Here is a 22,330-nt window from a genome sequence, read left to right on the forward strand (position 1 = left end):
GGCACCGCTCCCATCCAGCCGGGACCCAAGCGGCAGGGCAGCTTCTCGAATGTGTTCTCAAAGCTAATCGATGGTATGCCCGCCGGCACAATGTTTGCCAAATTCAAGAGCACCAACGTGGCCGCCTCCACAGCCACTCAAGCAGTCGCCGATGGCAATCCCATTACGCAGTACTTCGAAATCGGCAAACCGGTGGCCTGTGCCGGCCCAGAATTGGTGTGGCGCATCCATGATGCGTACCGCAAGAGCGACAACAAGGTGAGTGTTCCAAGCCAGTGGCATTCTGGCCAAATTGCGATGTGGGCTTCACCTGTAAGGTGAAAAGGGAATTTTCAAAAAATCAATAAAATGCGTTTGGGAACGCTTTAATTTGTTTCCTTTGAAGTTGCTAAGGGTTGCAAAATGTTATCCAACAAAATATTTCACAACTCAATTAAAATTGTTGGAAATGATTTTAAATTTTAATAATTTATTTATTATTTAATATTATAAGATAATAGCATCTTAGCTATAATGGATAACAAGCTTAATTTAAAAATATATAGCCTTCAAGTAGGATGTCGCATATTTTTGATTCTCATAAGCCAAGTAAAAGTTCTTGCTACTTGCAAATACTTTTTGATTCAAGTTCCCGGACGTAACGTTGCAAGGATAACACCACACGCCTTATCCTTGCAACTCTTTTCTTAACGTAATTGCATCCCCGTTTCGCAGGAATGTTCGGTGTTTATATTCGAGAAGAAAATTGCGGAGAAGCTGCACAAGCCGCGTCGCAAGGAGACCATAACGGAGCTGCTAAAGAGTTCGGTGAAGACACTGGAGCGCTTCCGTCATCCGCGGGTGAGTGTGTCCTTCGGCGCCCCCCTGACGCCCCCTTGCCGCCCCCAATCGATAATTACTTTTCCAGTAAGATCCTCTCATACCCGCACCCACTGGGTTTTTGTTCTCGCCCCGCAGATACTACAAATCTATCACACGGTCGAGGAGAGTGCGGATACGCTGGCCTTTGCCTCGGAGCCCATCTTCGCCAGCCTCTCGAATGTCCTGGCCTTTCACGTGAGTTTTTGGCCACAGTTTTAGTTGCCCGTTGTCCGTTATCCATTGTCCGTTGTCGGTTGTCCGTTGGCCGTTGTCCGTTGTCCGTTGTCCGTTGCCAGTTGGCAGTTTGAGTTGCTGACAGCGACACGGACATGCAATTTGTGCTGTCGCCTGGCTGCCTTTCAGTCCTCCATCGGTTACGGCCTTTTTTCTGCCCGTTTATGCTTTTTACTGCTCGCACACGGCACGAAATGAAAAGGTCATCGCATTGAACCTTCTGTTTTCTGTTTGCTCGAAAAAAATGTGTTTACAGATGCACATTTACCCCGGGATGACACACTTTAAATGTTAATTATTAGGTTTTTTTATAATAATTGTGTCAACAAATATTTTAGTTGATCCGTTGAGATTAGCAAATATTCAGTGATTTAAAATAAATATTAAACATCTATATTTATTCTATTTATTTAGTTAATTTCTTGTATTATTTTGTACACACATCACAAATACTCTTTGGCTAGAATCGCATATTTTTATGCATTTGAGCCAGAATAGTTACATAGATTTTCTTACAGTGAAGGTCCACGGCCACTGGGTGTTCATCTAGAATTTCCCATGCAGAGCGAAACAATGTTTAGACTGTTGGGTTGATTGTGGCACTGTTTTTGGTGTTGCTGCTGCTGCTGCTGCTGCAGTGGATTTTGCTCGCTCCTGTGTTTTGTTAAAGTTTCTGCAGGCCAGCGTAGTGCATAGTTTGACTTTGAGTACAATGGCACGGGGGGCGGGGCTTGGGAAGCAGGGGGCGTGGCTCTTGGCTAGTGGTTAGTGCAAAACTTGGCAACTGATGGGTATGCATGACAGAAACACAAGCGCCAGCTCTCGCACACAACTAAATCGAATTACACACACGGCCAATCTGTGTCTGTGTGTGACTGTGTGATTGCGATTGTGGATGTGTGCGTGTGGCTGTGTGTGTGTGGGAAAGTTTACGCTGCCAAGATTGAGTCAATAAAGAGCTTCAGTTGGTCCGCACAGCTCGGAAATTGATACGCACACTCACACACACACACATCGTGCGTGTCACAACTTAAAGGTGGTTTTAGCCACGATATTGGATTATATTAGTTGCTTAACTCAAATTAATGTTGGTATAAGCAAAAAGTTAGGCGATGAACTTACGATATTGGACTGTCGCTGGATGTTCGTTGGTAATTTAGTTTTTGTTAGAAAAGAAGAAGTAATTTTCACTATTTTCAGCACACGTTTTTAAAGCTAGTTAATGCATTTTAATCTTTTGCTTATACAGTACTTTATTTTATAAAGTGTTTATATATTTTTTACCTAGAAAACTCTATATAGTGTGGAAACGCACTGTACCCCTGCTGTTTAGATTCGCATCGAATCAACAACAGCTCTTCCGCATACCCACATAAACAGCTCAACAATAACCGAAAGAACTGAACCTCCTGCATAGTTTTTAGTTTCCATGAAAGTCGATTCGAGTTAAATTACGTTGAAAATTGCAAAAAAAGGTAAAACTCAAAGCACTCACATGCACAAACAAAACAATCGAAAAATGGGTAAAGGAAAATCCATTGGAAAAACAAATAGCCAAGGTCGTGAAAGCAGCAGAAACACGATAGATTTGAATGGCTTATCAGCAAATGCAATGCCTTTGAATGGGAATTTAGAGGTCCTGAGCTGAAAGTAGTTCGCCATCCAAGCCGAGGATTAAAAGAAATTCAGGGACATCCGAACAGCTAGTTCCAGGACATGGTCCTAACTCTCAACGTTGAGATATTTTTAAAGATTTTTGTAGGTTTTTTATAAATATGAAAGATAATAACAACTTTATTTAGAAACTATTATTGCCAAGGAGATAGTAAATTGCCCTTATGTTTTCTGGTTAAAATGTTGTTTTAAGATTTGAAGTTAATTTAATTATCTTTAATTTACATAACTATAATTATATCTAGTGAAGTCCATGCAGACATATAAGAAGCATGTAAGCCTAACAAATCCAACCATAATTTAATAATACTTATGTGCTTCCTGCTCTATTTAACATTGAGCACCTGTGATGTATTCATTTTAAATTGTATAAAACACATTTCTTACCGTGTAGGAGTCGAAAACCTATGAGGCAACCAATGTGGCGCCGGCGGCGGGTGGAGCAGCTGCGTCCCAGGCGCAGGCGGCGGCAAACACCTTGCCCCAGCGACCGGCCCATGCCAAGGAATACAATTTCTTGGACATGGAGCTGAAGTATGGCTTTCTCCAGGTGAGTGGCACCTTGCTGTTTGCTCCGAGCATCGGGAGGATAGCGATTTGCTACCGTTTTCTTTCATTTCCAGCTGACCGAGGCACTGGCGTATCTGCACTATTCCGGTCACGTAATTCATCGCAATGTGTGTCCATCTTCTATACTAATAACCAAGCGCGGCATCTGGAAACTGGCCGGCATGGAATATGTGGGTAAGTGCGGTCTGGGTCTTGGTCTGGGCTTAGCAGTCCAAAATTGAAATGGATTGGCCAGGTCAGCAATTTGTATTCATATTCACATATTCGGATTGCAGAGCGAATGAACGAGAACGATTTGAACAGCTCCATTCCGTGTCCGCCGTGGAGCAATCGGGTGTCCAAGATGGCCCAGCCGAATCTCGACTTTATGGGTGAGTAAATACAGATTGTCCACAGACCTTGACCTCTTAATTTGTTCGGTTCAAGTCAGCAAAAGTAAGGGAATCTGGGTCAAAACTAATGTTATATGATGGGTACTACTTTGGCTTGGACTTAAACATAGTAGATTGCCTACTCAATACTTGAAATTACTCATTAGTTTACTAACTGCATTGTCCCTCTGTTTTTTCTGAAATCTTTTCCAACTAGCTCCCGAAACTCAGTCAACGTCCAAGTGCAGCTTGCTAAGCGATATGTTCTCGCTGGGAATGGTGATCTGTGCGGTCTTCAACAACGGAAGACCACTGATACAGGCCGGCAACTCCACCTCCAACTATGCCAAGCAAATGGAAACGGTGGGTAAACAATTTCTAATTTCCGATGGACTTGAAGGAAGGCGAGGGAGAGAGCTTGGTAACTTTCAGGGGGCAGCGACAAGTGCCAATTGGATGGATGAAAAGTTTTTGAGCCGAACGCAAAACGCTTGGATGGGCTTGTTTGCGCGCTGTAATTAGATTCGCAGCTTTGTCAAATGCAAATGTAATCAAAAAGTCCACTTGAAACTCTAATTATTTTGCCACTTGTGCGGACAGGTGACGGAGCAGCAGGAGTACCGAGTACCAGGATTCAACAGCAGCAGCAACAGCAGCATTTATCCCGCGGGCGCTAGTCATTAAAACTTTTCGTCCTGTCCTGGGCATTTGGATGTAGCTTTCGAAAGTCCCCAAGTGGTTTCCAATGTTGTGGCAAAGTTTGTTTCGTTTATGCTTATGAACAGTTTTTGGCACCTTCCCCCGTTTCAGCTGGATGATCTGGTCCACAAGCTGATGCCCAGACTGCCAATTGCCCTGCAGGAGGCCACTTCGCGCATGGCCAGTCGAGATGCAACCGCCAGACCGACCGCCCAGCTGCTGCAGCTCATCAAGTACTTCATGTGAGTGGCCAAATTAATTAAGTTCCAGCTAAGATGGCAAAGCAACGGGAAGCACTGCAAACTGTGTGCCAATTTGCCCACTTGCGTTCAAAGTTGCTGTTTCAGTTTCTGTTTGTGTTTGAAATGAAATCGACACCTGTTGGGAGCACACATATCCACACACTTCCTAACCCCGGCGACACGCAATCTCTGAGCCAATTTGTACCTGTAGCGGAAATTCAATTGAAGCTTTCATTTTTTCCCCACCAGTTTTCCCAGCTTTCATACTGCGTCCTACCGCCTTTCCTACCAACCCACACACGCACACACTTTAATTACGTCTGTTTGCCAAATGAGAGCGCTAATCAGACCTGAAAGACATACACAATGCAAAGCGAATGGTAGCTGGGCACTGCGAAAAATTTGTTGTAAGAACTTAGGAAAATTATAAAGAAGTGGAGCTGCTAAATTTGAGATCTTTTTCTAAATATACACAAAAGTGTAAGATTATAAAGGTAAATTAAATGTGCTCCGCGACTCTGACCATTTCTTAAATGTCACAACACTTGAAGAAAAGTCAGCACTCAAGAATTTTCGTTATCTAAAAATTTAAAAAAATAATACAATCGAGGATTGGGCTTCTATATATCTTTTTGTAAAGTACCTTTAATGTTTTTAAACTCGCAACAAAAATGTTTTTATAGTATAATAATGCCAACATTTTTAGGAGCTGAAGAATTCGCGTAATTAATTTAGTGTTATGATGACAGGAGTTATACGTGTTAGGTATATCGAGATATGGAATATATTTTTAAAACCATAAATCCGTGGTCTTTCATCATTGTTAGTGTAGCGCGCTCCACAAGAGCACGTTTCTCTGAGTGTAAGACGTCGCTGCTTTTCAGCTGACTGTGCTGTGGTAGTAGTAGTTGAGCTGGAGTGGCACTGCCTCCTCAAGCCAAGCCGACTGACTCTGGGATTTATGACGACAGCAGCTGTTGCGTTGCCCCGCCTCCCATTGAGATCTGAAAACGGGGGGATGGCGACGTGCCGCGTTTAGACAAACAAAGCCAAAGACGATGGAGATGGCAATGGCAATGGCGATGGCGATGGCAATGGAGAGGTGGCGACTGAAGTGGCTGCACAGCGCAACCGGAGCATGAAGTACATCAGTGATCAGCTAGGGAATACCGCATCCTGTCTGCAGGATATATGCCCCATAGGTGGATTGAATGTAAAGCAGCGCAAAACGTTGGCAATTGTGTGGTAATGCTGCTGCTATTGCACTGCGAATTGATGCCACATTCAATGGCTGTTCATAAAAGCAATTTCATGGGGTCAAGATGGTGCTTGTTTATTCAGCTTACTCGTTTACAAATGCTGATTGCTTTTTCTGACCTGATTGCTTATTCCGAACTAGTTAACTAGTGAGGAAGCATTTTATGGATCTATACTTATACTTAAGAACTCTGTTGTTTGATTTCAATGATAGAATTTTAAACTATTTCCCAATTAAATACAAAACTTACAATATTAATTACTGAATGTGTTATTTATTTATATATTTTTGTATATTTTGGTACTTAGTGGTTTTTTAAACTGTCTAGACCTATTATCTCTATTTATTATTTGTCCTAATTACTCGCCATAATTACGTCCGCTGGCATCCAACCCATATACCCCCTGCTACCACCTACGCAGCTAAACGCGCTGTCAGCGGCAACCGTGAAGGCAACAGCATGCTGCTCCATCAGTTTTGCCTGGCTACACCACTGGCTCCACCGGAAAAGCACCACCGGCATCAGAATCTCAGTCATCTCGACATCTCCATCTCCATCCCCATCCACATCCGCATCCCCATGCCATCCTTATCCGCGTGCCGCCTCCTTTGTCGTTGTTAGTCATCCAGTCAGTTAGTCTGCCAGGTTGGTGGCAGCACTTTGAAGTTAATTTAAATGTTGTCAACATTTTCTGCGTTTTTAGCCGCGTATGCAAATGGCTCGAGTGTCTTGGCAATCAGTGGCAAGCTAACTTTCCTCCATTTAAGCTCAAGTAGGTGATTTCAAATGGGGTTTTTCCGCTTGGTCGATTGCCCTGATTAAGTCGACAACCGAGAGAGACAGAGAAGCAATATCAACTGGTCCACGCTGCGTATACGCAATGTGATTTGATTTCATTGTTTAACCGAGCGAAACTAGAAACAGCATTTATTTGCGATTTGTTGAAATTTTACGGCATTCAGCTGTTTGGTGCCTGATAAACGGGCATTCAAAATGATTACCAATGCGGGTCGAAAGTAAACACTTTTTGGCAATTAAATTTCAGCAATTTGATTTACATAATAATGAAAAGTATTTCGAATTCCATTTTAGAAAGTTGGTGGCGCCTGTCCGTCGGTTTTGCGGGGACTTAATATTTTAATTTCAGTGGCACAGAGATAAATATTGCCTTTGGCTTATTTTTTGTGGGTTTTCCGGTGGCATTTCCATTTGCTGTTGCCTGCAGCTTAATGTTTAATTGATGCCATTTACCAACTAATCCGCGCTACAATTAAGCACTTAAAGCAATTGCACAATTTCACGTATTTATACATTTTCATAAAAAGTGTGGACATAAGGAAATTTAATTTGTTGCCATTGAAATTAATGTTGTCGTATTTTCATTTCGTCTTTCTCAGCGATACGCCCATAAACGCTCTGAAATTCCTGGACGTGGTCAACATGAAGGACACGCAGCAGAAGTCCCAGTTCTACAAGACCACCTTGATCGAGGCCATGCCGATGATACCACGTGTAAGTTGGCTCAGCACCTCATCCAAATTTGTCCACCGGAAACGGATGCAGTCCGTGGGACGAACATTTTTTGGCCAACAAACTGGCAGCACATTAATCATTAATGGCGTCAAGTTGAGCGCTTTACGGCCAAACAATTTGTGAATTACGAGCCGTTTTATGTCGGTTGCAAAAGTGTTGCCGACTGTCCTTTTGTCTTGCGTTGCGTTAGAAACGGAAGGAGTCTGTCACTTTTTCCGTTCTTTCATTCTTATTTTATTCCTTTGTCTGATGGCGCCTAATGATGGTTTAGCATTGGCAATTGAAATGACATAGACTGGTTAATGACTTGCCCGCATTTCTCGTTCGAATTTGTCGTTTGTTGTCCATAGAAACTCTGGTGGCAGAACATCTGGCCCATGCTCAAGTCCGAGATCAACAATAACGAGGTCCTGGCCGCAGTCCTGCAGCCGGTCATGCTCTTTGTCCAGGAAGCCACGCTCACGGAGTACGACACCCTCATGGCGGCCACCATGAAGTAAGTAGTCTTATTTATAGCCTATTGGAAATCGAGGAAAATGCTATTGAATGCCCGACTGTCAGGCCACAAATAAAAAGCCCGCTTTGAGTCTTTATCGCAACCGAAGAGGCTCTTAAAAATAAATATAGTGGCCAGACGGGGCTTTATTTAGAATTCATTTGTTGCAAAACGGGGAATTAAGAGCTGCATTGAATAGACACAAACAGAAATGAATATAAATATACGTTTTGCTATTTATATTGTATTCAAACCAATCGAATAGCAATGAATATAAAGGTTATATGGAAATGAAACAAGCGTAATTAATTCTTTAATATTCTCTGCAGTTCAAAGCTCAGGTAAAATGACAGCAATTTAGGCAGTTACCAAGTAGATCCTTTCTATTCCATATTATGGATACTACTAAAGACAGTCCGGTTTAAAACGTTTCTCAATCGTGTCATTTCTCATCTGGAATCCCTTCTGTTCTTGTCTAGCGATGGGAACTTTTGTGTTTAAACAATTGAAAAACTTTCGCGACACTTCTTTTTGTGTTATTCAATTTTCATGACGTTTTATTGCGCCCACTGCGACAGGCGACAGTTCGTATTGTAATTTATAGAGCTTGACTGGGAAACTTTCGCCGGTTCCTAGAGAAGGGGGCGTGGCAGGGAGGGAGCCCGCAGCGCTCACCTTTGGCGGTGAGCCGTACATAAATTAGTAAAACACACAAAGGCCCGCACCAGAGAGTTCACTACTTTGCCGAAAGTTGGCGACAAACTTTGCGGCCACTTGTAAGACGCTTATTGACACCCGGGCCATGGGAGAGAAAAGAAAAAAGAAAACTTTTCACACGCATTTATATTTAGTAATTTCCCAGTGATATACGAGTATATCGCTGAGGATGGCTTTGCACACTAATCAAATCTGTGATGTATCCTAGAGTCATCTACAATACACCGAAATCCATTCAGGCCAGCGTCACAATACTTGAGAATTTGCATTTGATTATCGAGAAGACGAAACCGGAGGATGTCACCACAGATATAATGCCCATGTTGTTCTACTCCTTCGACGGCTCCACGATACAAGTGCAGGTGAGTGCTCCACTCGGATATGCAAATCACTCCCAGAACTCCTGCAAATGGAAATGGAAGTGGAAATGGGTTGGCGGAGAGCTGGTTGTGTAATTACGGCAGCAATTTCTTAATTAACTGCGACTCAGAAGCTGACTCAGAGCACAAAAGTGCCCGAGCAAGTGAATTTGCATTTTCCTTCCGCAAAATGTTCTGCAGGGCGTGGGGAAATTCAAATTCAATAAATGGGGAAAAAATGTTGGAAAAGTCTGCACTCCCATCGGTTAGGTACTGAAATGTATGATTTAAAAATGAATTTAAATGGTTTCTTATTTTATTGGGTAAAGAACATTTAAGAATTGGCATGTTCCATGTATATTTAATAATATTTAATGAATATATTTTACATTCCGAAAACTCAGAGCGCCGCCGTGGTGGCCGTGGCCAATGTGTTTGATAGCATCGACGAGCTCTCCATACGCCGCATGGTGCTGCCCAAGGTGAAGCAGGTGTTCGAGAAGAACATCACCGATCCGAAGATTGTGCAGAACGTGCTGATGTGCATCGAGCGGGTCATGGACCGCATGGAGCGGGCACAGGTGGGTCCTTCGGAATCCAATTTTAAGCTTCCAACCACACGTACATATATCACATCTCTATGGAAGGTTATGGATGAGGTTCTGCCGCTGCTGGCGAACATTCGCATTCCCGATCCCGATATCATCATGCGTACTGTGCGTAAGTTGACACACAATGCCTCGGGCATTCAATTTTGTTGTTTTTCTAGGCCATTATCGAAAACTAATTAAGGTGCATGCAACACAATTTTCCCCATTGGCCCACTGCGAACAATGCAATGATTTACACGAGTTTATCTGCATGCTAGCATGGATAAATACAAATTGCCCACAGAGATTTACTTTGGAACGAATTTTCCACAGGCTGACAATTTGATTTAGTTCTCTGCAAAAAGGGGGAGCTTAATTGTTAACAGATGGTTGGCTTTATTTTATAAACAAACGGATTTGATTACTTACCGATTTAGTGCGACAAATATTTTCATTGAGATGACTTTAAATGTGTCTTAAGCTTGGGGGAAAACTTTGATTTTCCATTCAATTAGGATTGATTAAAAGCGCCTTTAAACTGCATCTTAAGTTATAAATTGAATTAGGGGTTTAAATACAATATTTGCAACAAAAATGTCTTAATGTCAATAAATTCACTTAAGTCGAATTGCATAAAATATTTCAATTTATAGGATTTAAATGAATTATAGACACTTAACTGCTTTTATCCAAGACTTAAATCCAAAAACTCCCCTTTAGGTAGCAAAGTTGAATTACTATTAGCATTGAAAGCAATAGTGATTGTTAACAACATAAAGCCAAGTAATAAGCTCTTGCTATTCAACTTCCCAGGCATCTACCATAAACTGTTTGTGGACAAAACCTACGGACTGACCGTGGAGACGATGGCCACCAATGTGCTGCCCCTGCTCATTCCGCACACGGTGAATCCCTCACTCAATTTCGAGCAATATTGCTACCTTCTGGAGGTAAGTATGCCAGGGTAGTTACTTCGATTTGGGAGTTGACCAACTAATGGTGTTTACAGGTGCTGCAGCAAATGCTGGAGGCCATCGATCGGCAGCAGAGGAACAAGTTGAAGCTGGACAACCTGTCGATGGCCTCGCCGGAACGCCACCGCACCCTGCGTCACCAGTTCTCCACGGACAACATGAATGCGCCACCCTTCAACATTCCCAACTTGCGCATAGATCAACGCAAGACGTCCAGCGCCGAGGACATGGCCCGCAAAAATTCTGGCGGTGAGTGGATCCTTCGAGTGCTAAATATAGATATGTACATTTAATGTGTGTTAATTCAGTCTGGGTATAGACAATATAGGGAACAAGATGAATACAATACTTTATTTAATACAACTTTGATATAAAGTCCTGTGGCTTTATTATTTATACTTCATACTTGTGCTAAATAAATACAGAAATACTTGGCAATTATATTTCTGGTTCATCTATAATAAATTAGGCAAACTTACAATCGAACGCAAATACGTATTTACTAATGCCCCATTCATAATTAATGCACAAACTAGTGAAAAGTAAACAGAATGAAGGTACCAAGATTTGTGGGTATCCTTTAACATATGTATATACATAGATTTGGCCAAATTTGAATGTGCAGGACTCCTTGGCCACTTGGTTTGTCGGTTGAGTGAGTGGCCGCCTGTGGGCATGTGTAATTGGAAATTTCGTCGTGGCTTCAATTTGATATTCATCGAACGTGACAGGAGCCGTTTGTCCTGGCCACTAATCAGCCGGGCTCCTTCGACCGGCGGCCCATTGTGCCGGTTATTTAATTGTATTATCCTGGCCATGATAATTTTATAATGATGAACATGCAAATCAAAAGCACCGCCCGGAGCCGGCTATTATCGGTCATGGAAACACAGGCACTGGCACTGCACTGCCTAATGAACTTTCGCCATAATTATGATTTATTATGATGGCCCCAATCGCCGCCAGACACGAGCTCAGCTCAGCCAAGTTCACTTCACCTCCACCCACTGCACCCACTGGAAATTTTGCCACTGCCACTGGGATCAGAGCCACCTCAAACCTGCCCATCGACCCACTTGCTAACTTCCACCTTGCCACCTGTCTACTGCTGCTGCATATTGCCACTTAAAAATTACGAACTAGCAAGGTCAGACCGCATTCATGAATTCAGAATGCAGCCACCCTAGTCGAAAGTTGTTTAATCCTTGAGAGGAGCAAAAAAAACCTTGCAGATCAGGGCTTTTCAAATCTTAAATCTTAATCTCTTAAAGCCTGAACAAAAATTATATGTAACTACTCGAAATGATTCGTTCAATTTTAACTCAACTAACGAAAGCTATCTTAAAAGATTTAGTTTGAAATTTTCAATCTATTAATTGGGTTATTGCATTTTTATTCATATAACTCATACGACATGTGCGCCCAAGAAACTTGTTCTTCACTGCTGATCCTAAATATTATAAATATTTTTGGAAGTAAATATACTACCATTATAAGTAAAGAAGTATATCAAAAGTACTCTTTAACCAAAAACCACAAAGGCTGTTTGGGTATTTCCACTTTAATTTAGAACTGAATGCAGAGTGATTGATGCAGCCTTGACAATAGCCATGAATTCAAGTAAATCATTCTCGGCCCAAATTGGCTTGGAATGGGAATGGAAGTGGGTAGCTCTCCGCTCCCCCCGCTACCCCTCTACCCAATGAGCCAAGTCAGGTGCAGCGGCCGCAACCGCAAAATGTGCGAATGTCCTTGGCAGTGACAGAAGCCCAGGCGTCGGAATCCTTGGTTGGCTGGGACTCGAATTTTCGGTTTGTCGGCTTTTTGCTCTGACTGCGGTCCCGACGTCATCACAAGGTACGTGCCTGTGTTTTAGGGCCTGACCGCGACCATTATTAGACTTAATTAGCCCCAAAGCACAATGCCAGGTGTGTCAGCGTGATGGTATCTGGTGAAAACAGCATATAAGCAAAAAATTGCACAGACACACGGTGAAACATTTCTATAAATTAAAACCATATATATAAAAGCCACCAACCTGTATCAAACAAGGCTACTGGCGATACTTTCCAGCAATGCAATATAAAATCTATAAAAAATCACAGAAACAACATATTTATTCTTTATATATTATAGATATTTATATATATTTGTTCTCCGTGTATATTGTATGCTTTTTACTCCTGCAGGCTCCGGCATGCTGGGCGGCTGGTGGTTCGGCTGCTCTCCCTCGTCGCCCGACAGCAATTTCCTGCGCGTGGGCAACGTGTTCCCCAACCGGCGACTGTCGGACAACACGCTGATGACCCCCAAGATCCGGATAGCTCCGTCGTGCGCCTCCTCGCCGGGCGGCACTCCTGGCAGCGGGCTGCCGACTCGACGCCACTCGAGCATTGGGCCCCAGGAGCGGCGGGGATCCACCATCAATTTGTCACCGCCAACTGTAAGTTGTTTGTGTCTGGCTCGGCACAGGGTTTCAGTTTCGGTTTCGGTTTCAGTTTCAATTTTTGGATTTTATTTTTGCTGTTATTTGGTTGCCATTCATTTTGTGGCCGCCATTGTTTATTGTGGTTTTTTCACCCGTGCCTCTCTGATTTATTTACGCCCTGTTTTCCGCGTTTGCCATTCGATTGGCCACATCGCTGGCCATAAAAGGCTTACCATTATTTGACTTTCATTGAGATTTTATTTGATATTCGTTACGTGCGCCCTGTCGCTTCTTTGTTTCCTTGGTTTGGCTTTTCCAGCAGCTCATGTGCCCGCCGAACTACTCTGTATACTACTGCTATTACTACTATTATATATATAGCCATATAGCCATATAGCGCATAGAATAGCGTTTATCGTGTTTACTACAGTCTACAGTTACAAAGTTCAAAGTTCTATGTTCTCAGTTCTCAATGCGAACATTGCCCACATGACTACGTACAAAACCAAACAAGAAACATTCCGTTCTGGGTTTAAGTTTTCTCTCCTTGTTTGGTACTTTCATTTCCGATCTGATCAGTTCTGAATGCGATTATGTATAAGCTCATTTCCCCCCCGTAACCGCAGCGAAGTATACATATCACAGATGCTCTAACACACACTCTCTTATATCTTATCTCCCTCCGATCAAAACCGATCACTCAAACACAAAATATATAAAATATAATATTAACAATCTACGGTGTTTTCGGTGTCTTTTGATCGCCACGAATTCTCTTTCTCCATCCAATAAATATAGTACGGTGCTCGCGGTAGCTCTGGATCGAGTCTATCGGTGCCATCCACCTCGGTCTATGTTGTAAGTCTAAAAAACAAAGCAATCCCAGTTTTGTGAATGCGGTTCTACAGCGAACGCCGCGAGCTTCGACCAGGTCGAAGATATGGTACCCTTGAAGGCTGTTTTTGAAATCAAACCTAATTAATAGCTCAGTTTTCTGAGAATCATATTCCATTAAAAGTTATATATTTACCAAAGGCTATGACTGAATCTATCTACTACAATGCATCCCAAATGTTTTAAAAATTAACAAAAATGAACATATCATTGGTAAACTATTTTTAAAAAACTTGAATTAATAATTTCAAAACTAAAGCCTTGTCCAGCAGTTATAGAAGCCTTTCAAGGGTATAAGAGATCACCCAAAAACCCGGTCAGACCTATCTGAACCGATTCGTTTGCCATTCTTGTGGGCGTTTGTCGGCAGCACTTTGGGCCAACATCGAAATGGACTTTGTCTTGCCAAGTTGTTAACTGTCGTTTCATTGTTATCGCTGTCGTCTCCAAAAGCACTTCAAAGCCAACTCTCTGTCCTGTTAACCCACACACATACACACCGATTGCCGGCCAAAATGGCGAACGGAAGCCAGGGGATGCGTTTCCGTTTCCGCTGCCGCTACCGTTTCCGCTTCTGTTGCTCGCTCGCTCGCACTCGTCTCTCGCTGGCCTCTCTCGATATGTGCTCGTATAGTTGAGACTGCAACTGCAACTGCAACTGCGTTTGAATATGAATATGAATTTGACTTGCTGCCCAACTCTCTCGTTCTCGTTCTCGTTCTCGTACTCGTACTCGTAATCGTTCTTGTGCTGTTATTTGGATGGAAAAAACTGTTGCAAGAATATTTTACAAGTTTAATTTTTGAAATTTACATTACACATATGTTTTGTATAATTTTCCGTTTTTGAATTCGGTATATTTTGTGCATTTGCTGCGCTGCTGCTATCTGTTCCTCTACATGTACTCATCTCTGTCAGTTTTCGATATAATTATTATTTCTGTGTGGTTCTCGTTGAGTTTCAAGTTTCAAGCGTCCTGTTCTTCAACTTTAATACTGCCTGTACTTCCGTTCTCTGCCTCTGTCACTCTGGGATTGGGCGAAATAAAAGCCTATGCTAATATCCAGTGCGGTGTATATATAATGCAGTCGACTTTGTTCCGTTTCTGTTGTCTTTGGTGTTCTTGTTATGTTCTTTACCTATCCAACGTATCCTATTATTATTTCTAAGTATATACGAAGTGCCTTCAGTGGGGGAGAGTATCGAAATAAATAAGTTTGGCAATGTAAATCTGATGAATGAATGACTTTTCAGCGAAATAATCAAATTGATGGAGGAAAAATCAATCAAATGGTGCGAGTTCAATAATGTGTACATAAAGTGTAGCATACTTTAGAGGGCGTTCGCTTTAAGATTTAATTTGCGTTCAACAACAAATTCAATTCTATAGATATCAGTTTCCTTTTAAATAATTAACAAAATATAACGTCGGAGGCTTGAAGAGTTTTTTTTAGTTTCTTGAGCAGATTTCTGTATAACATTGAATATATATTTTCGAGCTTATCTTCCGGGAAATAAAGTTAACACTTATACAACTCATTTATGAAAATAATTCAACAGAATAGTCATAACAGTCATTGATTTAGTGATAGACTCTCATAAACTTATACAATCGCTGGGATATACAACAGATAAAACAACAATTTAGGTTTATTATACTATACTATACTATACCTATACTATATACTATATACTATACTATACTTCTTCATTAAATGTCCTGATCGTGCTCAGTGTTAATTTGATTTCGTTTCCATTTGACTCTTTTCATGTTGCGTTCGTATCAGAAAGAAACAAATGAAACACCAAATACCACGTACACCTGAACACTAACACCACTATATCTATATATATATAAATATATACTATATGTATTTGTCTGACGAAAGCATTTGAAAGTACAATTGGAAAGTCCGATTTGTGTGGCTTTTTTGCTGTTGAGTTTTTGAGCAACAGTGCTGTGAATTGATGTTAAACCGGCTTGTTTCTGTATTCAGCCGAAAAATGAAAACACAAAACACAAGACTGCGTTTATTTCATGTGTGTATATTTCCGTTCTTCATTTCATGTACGAACAAAAACAATATAATTGAAACAAAAATCGAATATACGTATAATAAAAACCAAAAAAAATAAAAATACAAAAATTCGCAGCTTGCACGGAGCATGATCGTGAGTACACGTTTCATAATTTCGTTTCAGAATTTTCCATTTAATTTTCTCTTCCAGTCTCTTTAACTCACTACCTATTTTTTCCGGCTCTCAACTATTTAAGGTCTAGACACGCACACACACAAGCAATCGGCAAACACACACGCACACCCACACACACACACAGTATGCTGATATTAAATTTTATGTTAATGTAATTTGATTTCATTTCATTTGCCCCGCCCACTCCTTTCATGTCTGCGAGGCGAAATTTGATTTGGAATATATGCATAAATACCCAAACGCATTGAGCCTTTTATGTATGTACATACAAACCCCACCACCCACCTGTGTACCCTATATACCCCAAATATATCCTATATATTCACATTCTGTTGGACATTTCTGTGTTCTGCAATTCGTTTGTATCAATGTATTATGATTCGACCTTCTCCTGTCCGTTGATTGATTGAGTTCGAGTTTGGCTTTGTTTCATTGTTTGTTGGTTTGTTCGATTGTTTGTTGGTTTGTTGGTTTGTTGCACCATCAGCTCAATGTATACTATTTTGTCGGTAAGGCCTGGGTTCAGCCAACACACACCCACATCGCAGACTGTACCTGTACATAGCACAGAAACCAAAAGTGATTATAATTATGTGTATAATAATAATCTCGATCCCGAACGCATCCGCCTAAGCAAATTGCAATGCACTTGCCGCACGATGACAAGCCACAACTAATCTTCCAAAGAAATCTCCTTTATTGTACTCCCAAAAACAGGGTGGCTCCATGCCGAACACCTCCAGCAGTGTGCCATTCCTGCTATCATCCAGCATGCAGTCGATAAGGTCGCGCCGCCAGTCCACCGTCCTGTCATCGGGTCCACTCGGCTCCGGATCGGGGCTACTGCAGCAGCTGGGATCCGGCATGGTAAGACAATTAACTTCCGTATCCGGCACGGTTAGCCCGGTGCCGCTGTTGCGGGTAAATGGCACACGAAACAGCCACAGCAACGTCCGAAAGTGTCCGTCACTCAATATCACATTCAGTCAATAATACGATCTGAACGAAATCGGCGAGGCTACGGCCAACGCCGATTCCAGCAGATACGGTTCAGCCAGCACCAGCAATTTCAATTACAATACCGGCTACAATTACGGCCCCCAAAGTTACGGGCCCCAAAGCTTTGGCTACAATCTCAATCAGAGCCTCAACAATGTGCGTTACAAGGCCAAGCTGCGGAGCATGAATCTCAATCTCAATCCGCCACGGAACTAAACGGCCATGTCTATGAAAAGAATACAAAACAATCAGATCGAAACTATATATGGGTGTCATGCATATGGCGCCAAATCGAAAGAAATGGAAGCAAATCAAATAATGCAAGAGGGGCAGAGGGTAAAATGTAGCAAAAAAAACTATACATACTCGTATATGCCAAATCAATGAATGATCGTACCTATGTGAGACCTACTATAACCTAGTCATACGTACTAATTACGCAAATCTTGATACTAAAACCAATACAATTACGAATTATCGAACTAATATTGATTATTGATATGCATACTAATAGAACTAATAGTACACAACTGTTGTTTTTTGGAGAATTTATTCAAGTCCTGTATTTGTATGTACCATAAGTGTTAATGTTGAAACATATCTAAAAAAAAAAACAAAAACGTAACAGAGTTATCCATCACATAGCCCAAATTGGCTACTAACAGCTACTATTTATCTTCATTGTTGATTGCTATTATTAATTATCTTAGTTGTTGATTTGAAATCCCTGCCCAGCAACGAATAAGAGCAAAAACCATAACGACCACGTGAATTGTCGATTTCAATTCAAGTCATTGGAATATGAAATTTCAGAGAATCCCCAGAATACGAACACTGCATGTTTGTGTGCCCAAATCCAAATCCAAATCCTTGATCATTGTCGTCCTGAAAGTCGTGCTTGTAAATCCAGCGATAGTGTTATCATTGCCAAAGCCCACATTACCAGCTAGTTTAGCCTAAGCACCTGCACTTTGAATTTATCGGACTTATGTCGACTTTAAGGACATTTTCCCGCTTACAGGGTAGTTAGATGAAGCTCGCAGTTAAATGATATGATAGGATAGTTACCATTAGACAACTAGCTTAAGTTAACACAGTTAAGTTCGTGTAAGTTGTGAAAATCTAGGTATTTTCTTTTTTTATTATTACATTCCATTCTATTCATTTTGTTAAGGATCATAAAATTAAATTTGCTCTTTTCAAAGTTCATAATGCATGGTTTCCTAGTTTGTTATTGTAATTAATTCTGTTCTAAATTTATAAACTCAATTTTCCAATTTTGTATCACAAATTGAAACCAATAAAGTTAGATATGCTTCCTTTTCCGCAAAAATCTGAACACAAGTTGCATGATAAGAGAAATTTCTCCTAGGATTTTTCAGTTTAGGTTTCACTGGACTAAACAAATAACGAAGTGCTGAATCATAGGTGAAACTAACATTCTGCAAATAAAACTTAAAACGACAGAAGATGAAATAGAATAAATAGAACCATTGAAATGCATGCGCCTGCAAGTTTATGAGTTATTTATATCCAGTTGTACAATATCTGTGGTGTTCCTAAGTGTTTTGGAATTGACGTTTTCCATGGCATTGTGAATGTATCTGTACTACTTGACTTGCCATTTTACTTTCTGCCCATCTGAACTGCACTATATATATATATATATTCTGGAAATACGAAATACAACAGAGATATGAGATATACAAAAGAGAGAACGAATGCTGAATACAAATCGAATTAAGCTGCTGATCACGGAGATATTGTAATATATATATACCCACATACTCACATATGTGTAAACCTGATTGATTGACTGACACTGAAGGCTTCAGAAGGCTGCTAAAACCGCTCTCGTGCATACCTACTCGTACTATATCGATCTGAACTATATGAATCTGTTAACTGACTTACCAGATCTTTATATGCATTTGTATTGTACTTTACTCTACTACGATTAAGTCGAATTTATGCGAATTTATTGTAACTGTTTAATGTACACTTGGCTATTGCACAATCAGTGTTGCTTTGACCCTTGACCTTCGACCCCCCAACCCAAAACACCCCCAAAAACCACCCAAAAACACCCGCTTTTGCATTTGAGATTTTTATTTTGCTTTCGCCGTACTTATGATTATGATTCTACTTCGAAATGTGCCTTAAAAGTTCAAAGGTTCTCGCATTCCAAGTGCGTAGTGTGTAGATTGTGCGACAAATCTTAAAGAATATATACATACGATATACATTGTATAACTAACTTGATGAGATCGATGAAGAGTAGCTACCGATACCTAGCAAAGCAATGCTCGTAAGTCACCCAGAGCTCCGAAAGGTGAGAGGTCGCCGAGAGGTCACCGGAAGCTCCTCCCGATAACACCCACACTCATCCACAATTGTACCTTAGTAGTAGTTTTGTAGTCACCCACATCCAGTGGTAATCCGACACAGACACGTACACCTAGCCCTAAGTGGACCCTAGATAGATGTTCGTAGTTTGCATTGCGTAACCAGTTGAACCCAATATATATATGTATGTGTACATCAGATCCCAGATTATCCAGATAATCCAGATACTCCAACCCGCCAATACCGGAAATAGGATCCAAACCCGAGAATCGAATCGATGCATGACAACCGAACCCGATGTTAGTCCCATCTATTTTGCTAATACATATATATATATATATATATTATATTATACTCCTTATAATACCAATGTATTTGTGTGTGCCCCTTCTCTCTTCTTGTCCACAATCATTTGCTGTTTTCCCCGTATTCGTAATACCCGTAATATACGTTATATCCGTAACGGAGTGCGAGATACTTCGAAACCAAGTAGCTTCAGCAGTTCCCAATATATTTGCCCAGTAGCTAGATAATACCTAATTGTGTAACAATAACATTAAACCAATAACAATACCAATAACATACAATATGTATTTTGAAAATCGTTTGAAGCCGAACAACCAGATTGATGGTCTATTTATCTTGCAACAACTCTATTACAGTATCAACTATTCTCCGGACGTAACTAAAGATACAGAAACGCAATCAGATAAATACATTCAATAGAATCCAATTACTTTTTAATGCAATTTCGGTCCATTTATGAAACACCAGTAATCAACTTATATTAGCGGCATAAATACTATACAAATATGAAATTATGAAAATTGTAAACGTATACCAAGCGCCAAGCATAACTAAGTATTTTCAGTCGAATCTCTAAATGTTGTTAGCCAATCAAATTTGATGTGACCAAAACAACATATTAATCCCAAATTAATTGTAATTTATCAAAAACAAAAGTGTCAAACACAACCCAACAATCACCAAAAATACACAATCCAGTTAAAAGAAAACACATGAACACTATGCAGAATGCAATCAATTCCTAGAAATCCTAACTATTCTTGAATATATTTATTGTGAATGTTTACGCTAGACAAAACAAAAAACATGTCAAATATACCTCTACGTGTCACTGAACTCGCCTATATCATACGAAAACACTCACTTAGTTTGAACCATATAACAATTCAAGGGAAAAAGAAGCAAGCATATATTGTGTATTTATTTTGCAAACATCAATCAGAACGCTATTTCAATGATATATATGCAATCAAATAAGAGAGAGAGAATCGTGTACCTACATACATCGTACCTAGCACCATAGAAATCAAACTTATCACAGAGCTTTACAGCAAACGCAATCAAAACCAAAACCTAATGAATATGAATAACCTCGAATACGAAAGGGACGTTTATTTTTAGCCAAGAACCTCGGGAGTTCCCGCCTGCGCTTTATAGTGATGAATCCCACATAAATATATGTATATCTCCACCCATCATCCAATCCATCAATATATATACACACTCTGATCAACCGGAATAAATAATTAACTCCAAATACACGCAAAACTACTACTAAGGTGAATACACGAATCCAACCCAAGGTCCACCGATCCAATGTCCACCGATCCGTAATAGAACCAGAACCAGTAATTACTGAAGCCGCTGTTCCCGAATGCAATCTCAAACTCAAACTCAAAACTCAATCTCACATTTATAGTCAATTTGTATAGTTGGGCAGCTATATGCGTAAAAGTGTGGTAAATGGTAAATGGTAATGGTAAACTCTTGAAACTATGTATGGTGAAGACTCACCTATGTCTTAGATGTATTCATTACGTAAAGGGCAATTAAAGCGATTATTATTGTTGTGCTATGTTTAGCGGTGTAGAAGTGAAAACCGAAAATATATGAATTTATATATGTATACAAGCAAAAGCAGGACGAACTCTACCTAGGACACGATAAAACCTACTTTACTACATCATATGATATATGTATGTATATTCTGTGCTCTGAAACACACGAACGGGAACGGGACAATCAAAATTCAACCGACACTAATTACTAATTCTATATCAACTAACAAACAATTACAATTACAATTTTAAGTTATATACGTTGTTGTCGTTGTGTTCGTTTGATTTGTTGGATCTGCATTTGGTTATTGCCAGCTAATCTGATCCTGAAACTCCAGCATATCCTTGCCATGCACCTGAAACTGCTTTGCATTTTGTTTGGTCAGAATTTGTTGTTGATTTCATCTTAGACAAGCATATCGATATGGTTTACTAGCGTTTAATTGTACGTATACATAATTAGATTTACTTAATTTTAATTAATGTTTACGTGACAAGACAGAAAACTAAACCAAAAACACAAAAAACGCAAAAAAAAAAACCAAAAAAATTAAAAACAAAATCAAACAAAAAGGGGAAAACCAAAAGCTCAAACTGGACTGAACTGAACATTTAAGAGTTATATTATGTACATTATTGAATTGCATTTGATTGTGTGAAGATCGTTTTAGTGAGAGTAACTGCGGTTAAACTTAAAGGGTATTATATTTGTATTCGAATTTGTATGTAACTCTGATCGTATGTACGTTATGTTATCGTAAGTGTACCATCCTAGATCCTCTAACGAATTGAAAATGAAGCCAACTCTGTCTCTTGTGATTCTATTGTGATGCTGAGTGATGGGAGTCAAGCAGCACTCAACTGTTTTTATGCCTCTTAAAGTTTAAAACAAAGCTAATCGAAGCAAAACCAAAACTAAACTACCTATCTCTACTCTAGTCTATGCAATGCTAATTGGCAACCCGAACTATTGAAAACAATCATGCACAATAAATGTTATGCAAT

At 40.3% G+C, this 22,330-nt stretch overlaps 1 protein-coding gene across 2 annotated transcripts; it reads left to right on the plus strand.

The window, feature by feature from the left end:
• The first annotated feature begins 75 nt into the window (after positions 1–75).
• Positions 76–22,255, plus strand: LOC122618565 (SCY1-like protein 2). 2 transcript variants are annotated; one of them, XM_043795099.1, is made up of 19 exons: positions 76–258; positions 715–840; positions 958–1,056; positions 3,164–3,319; positions 3,393–3,513; positions 3,615–3,710; positions 3,928–4,073; positions 4,521–4,651; positions 7,308–7,422; positions 7,794–7,939; positions 8,865–9,018; positions 9,420–9,596; positions 9,663–9,735; positions 10,419–10,555; positions 10,615–10,828; positions 12,769–13,022; positions 13,806–13,865; positions 16,803–16,982; positions 20,123–22,255. In XM_043795099.1, exons 1-19 carry the CDS (start codon positions 76–78, stop codon positions 20,147–20,149), a joined length of 2,595 nt encoding a protein of 864 aa, XP_043651034.1. In that variant the 3' UTR covers positions 20,150–22,255. The 2 variants fall into 2 exon arrangements, with proteins under 2 accessions (XP_043651034.1, XP_043651035.1); XM_043795100.1 differs by lacking the exon at positions 13,806–13,865 and having other exon boundaries at positions 16,833–16,982.
• The last annotated feature ends 75 nt before the right edge of the window (positions 22,256–22,330 follow it).

This window comes from Drosophila teissieri, chromosome 3L (assembly GCF_016746235.2).
Source record: "Drosophila teissieri strain GT53w chromosome 3L, Prin_Dtei_1.1, whole genome shotgun sequence".
Taxonomy (NCBI): Eukaryota; Metazoa; Arthropoda; class Insecta; order Diptera; family Drosophilidae; genus Drosophila; species Drosophila teissieri.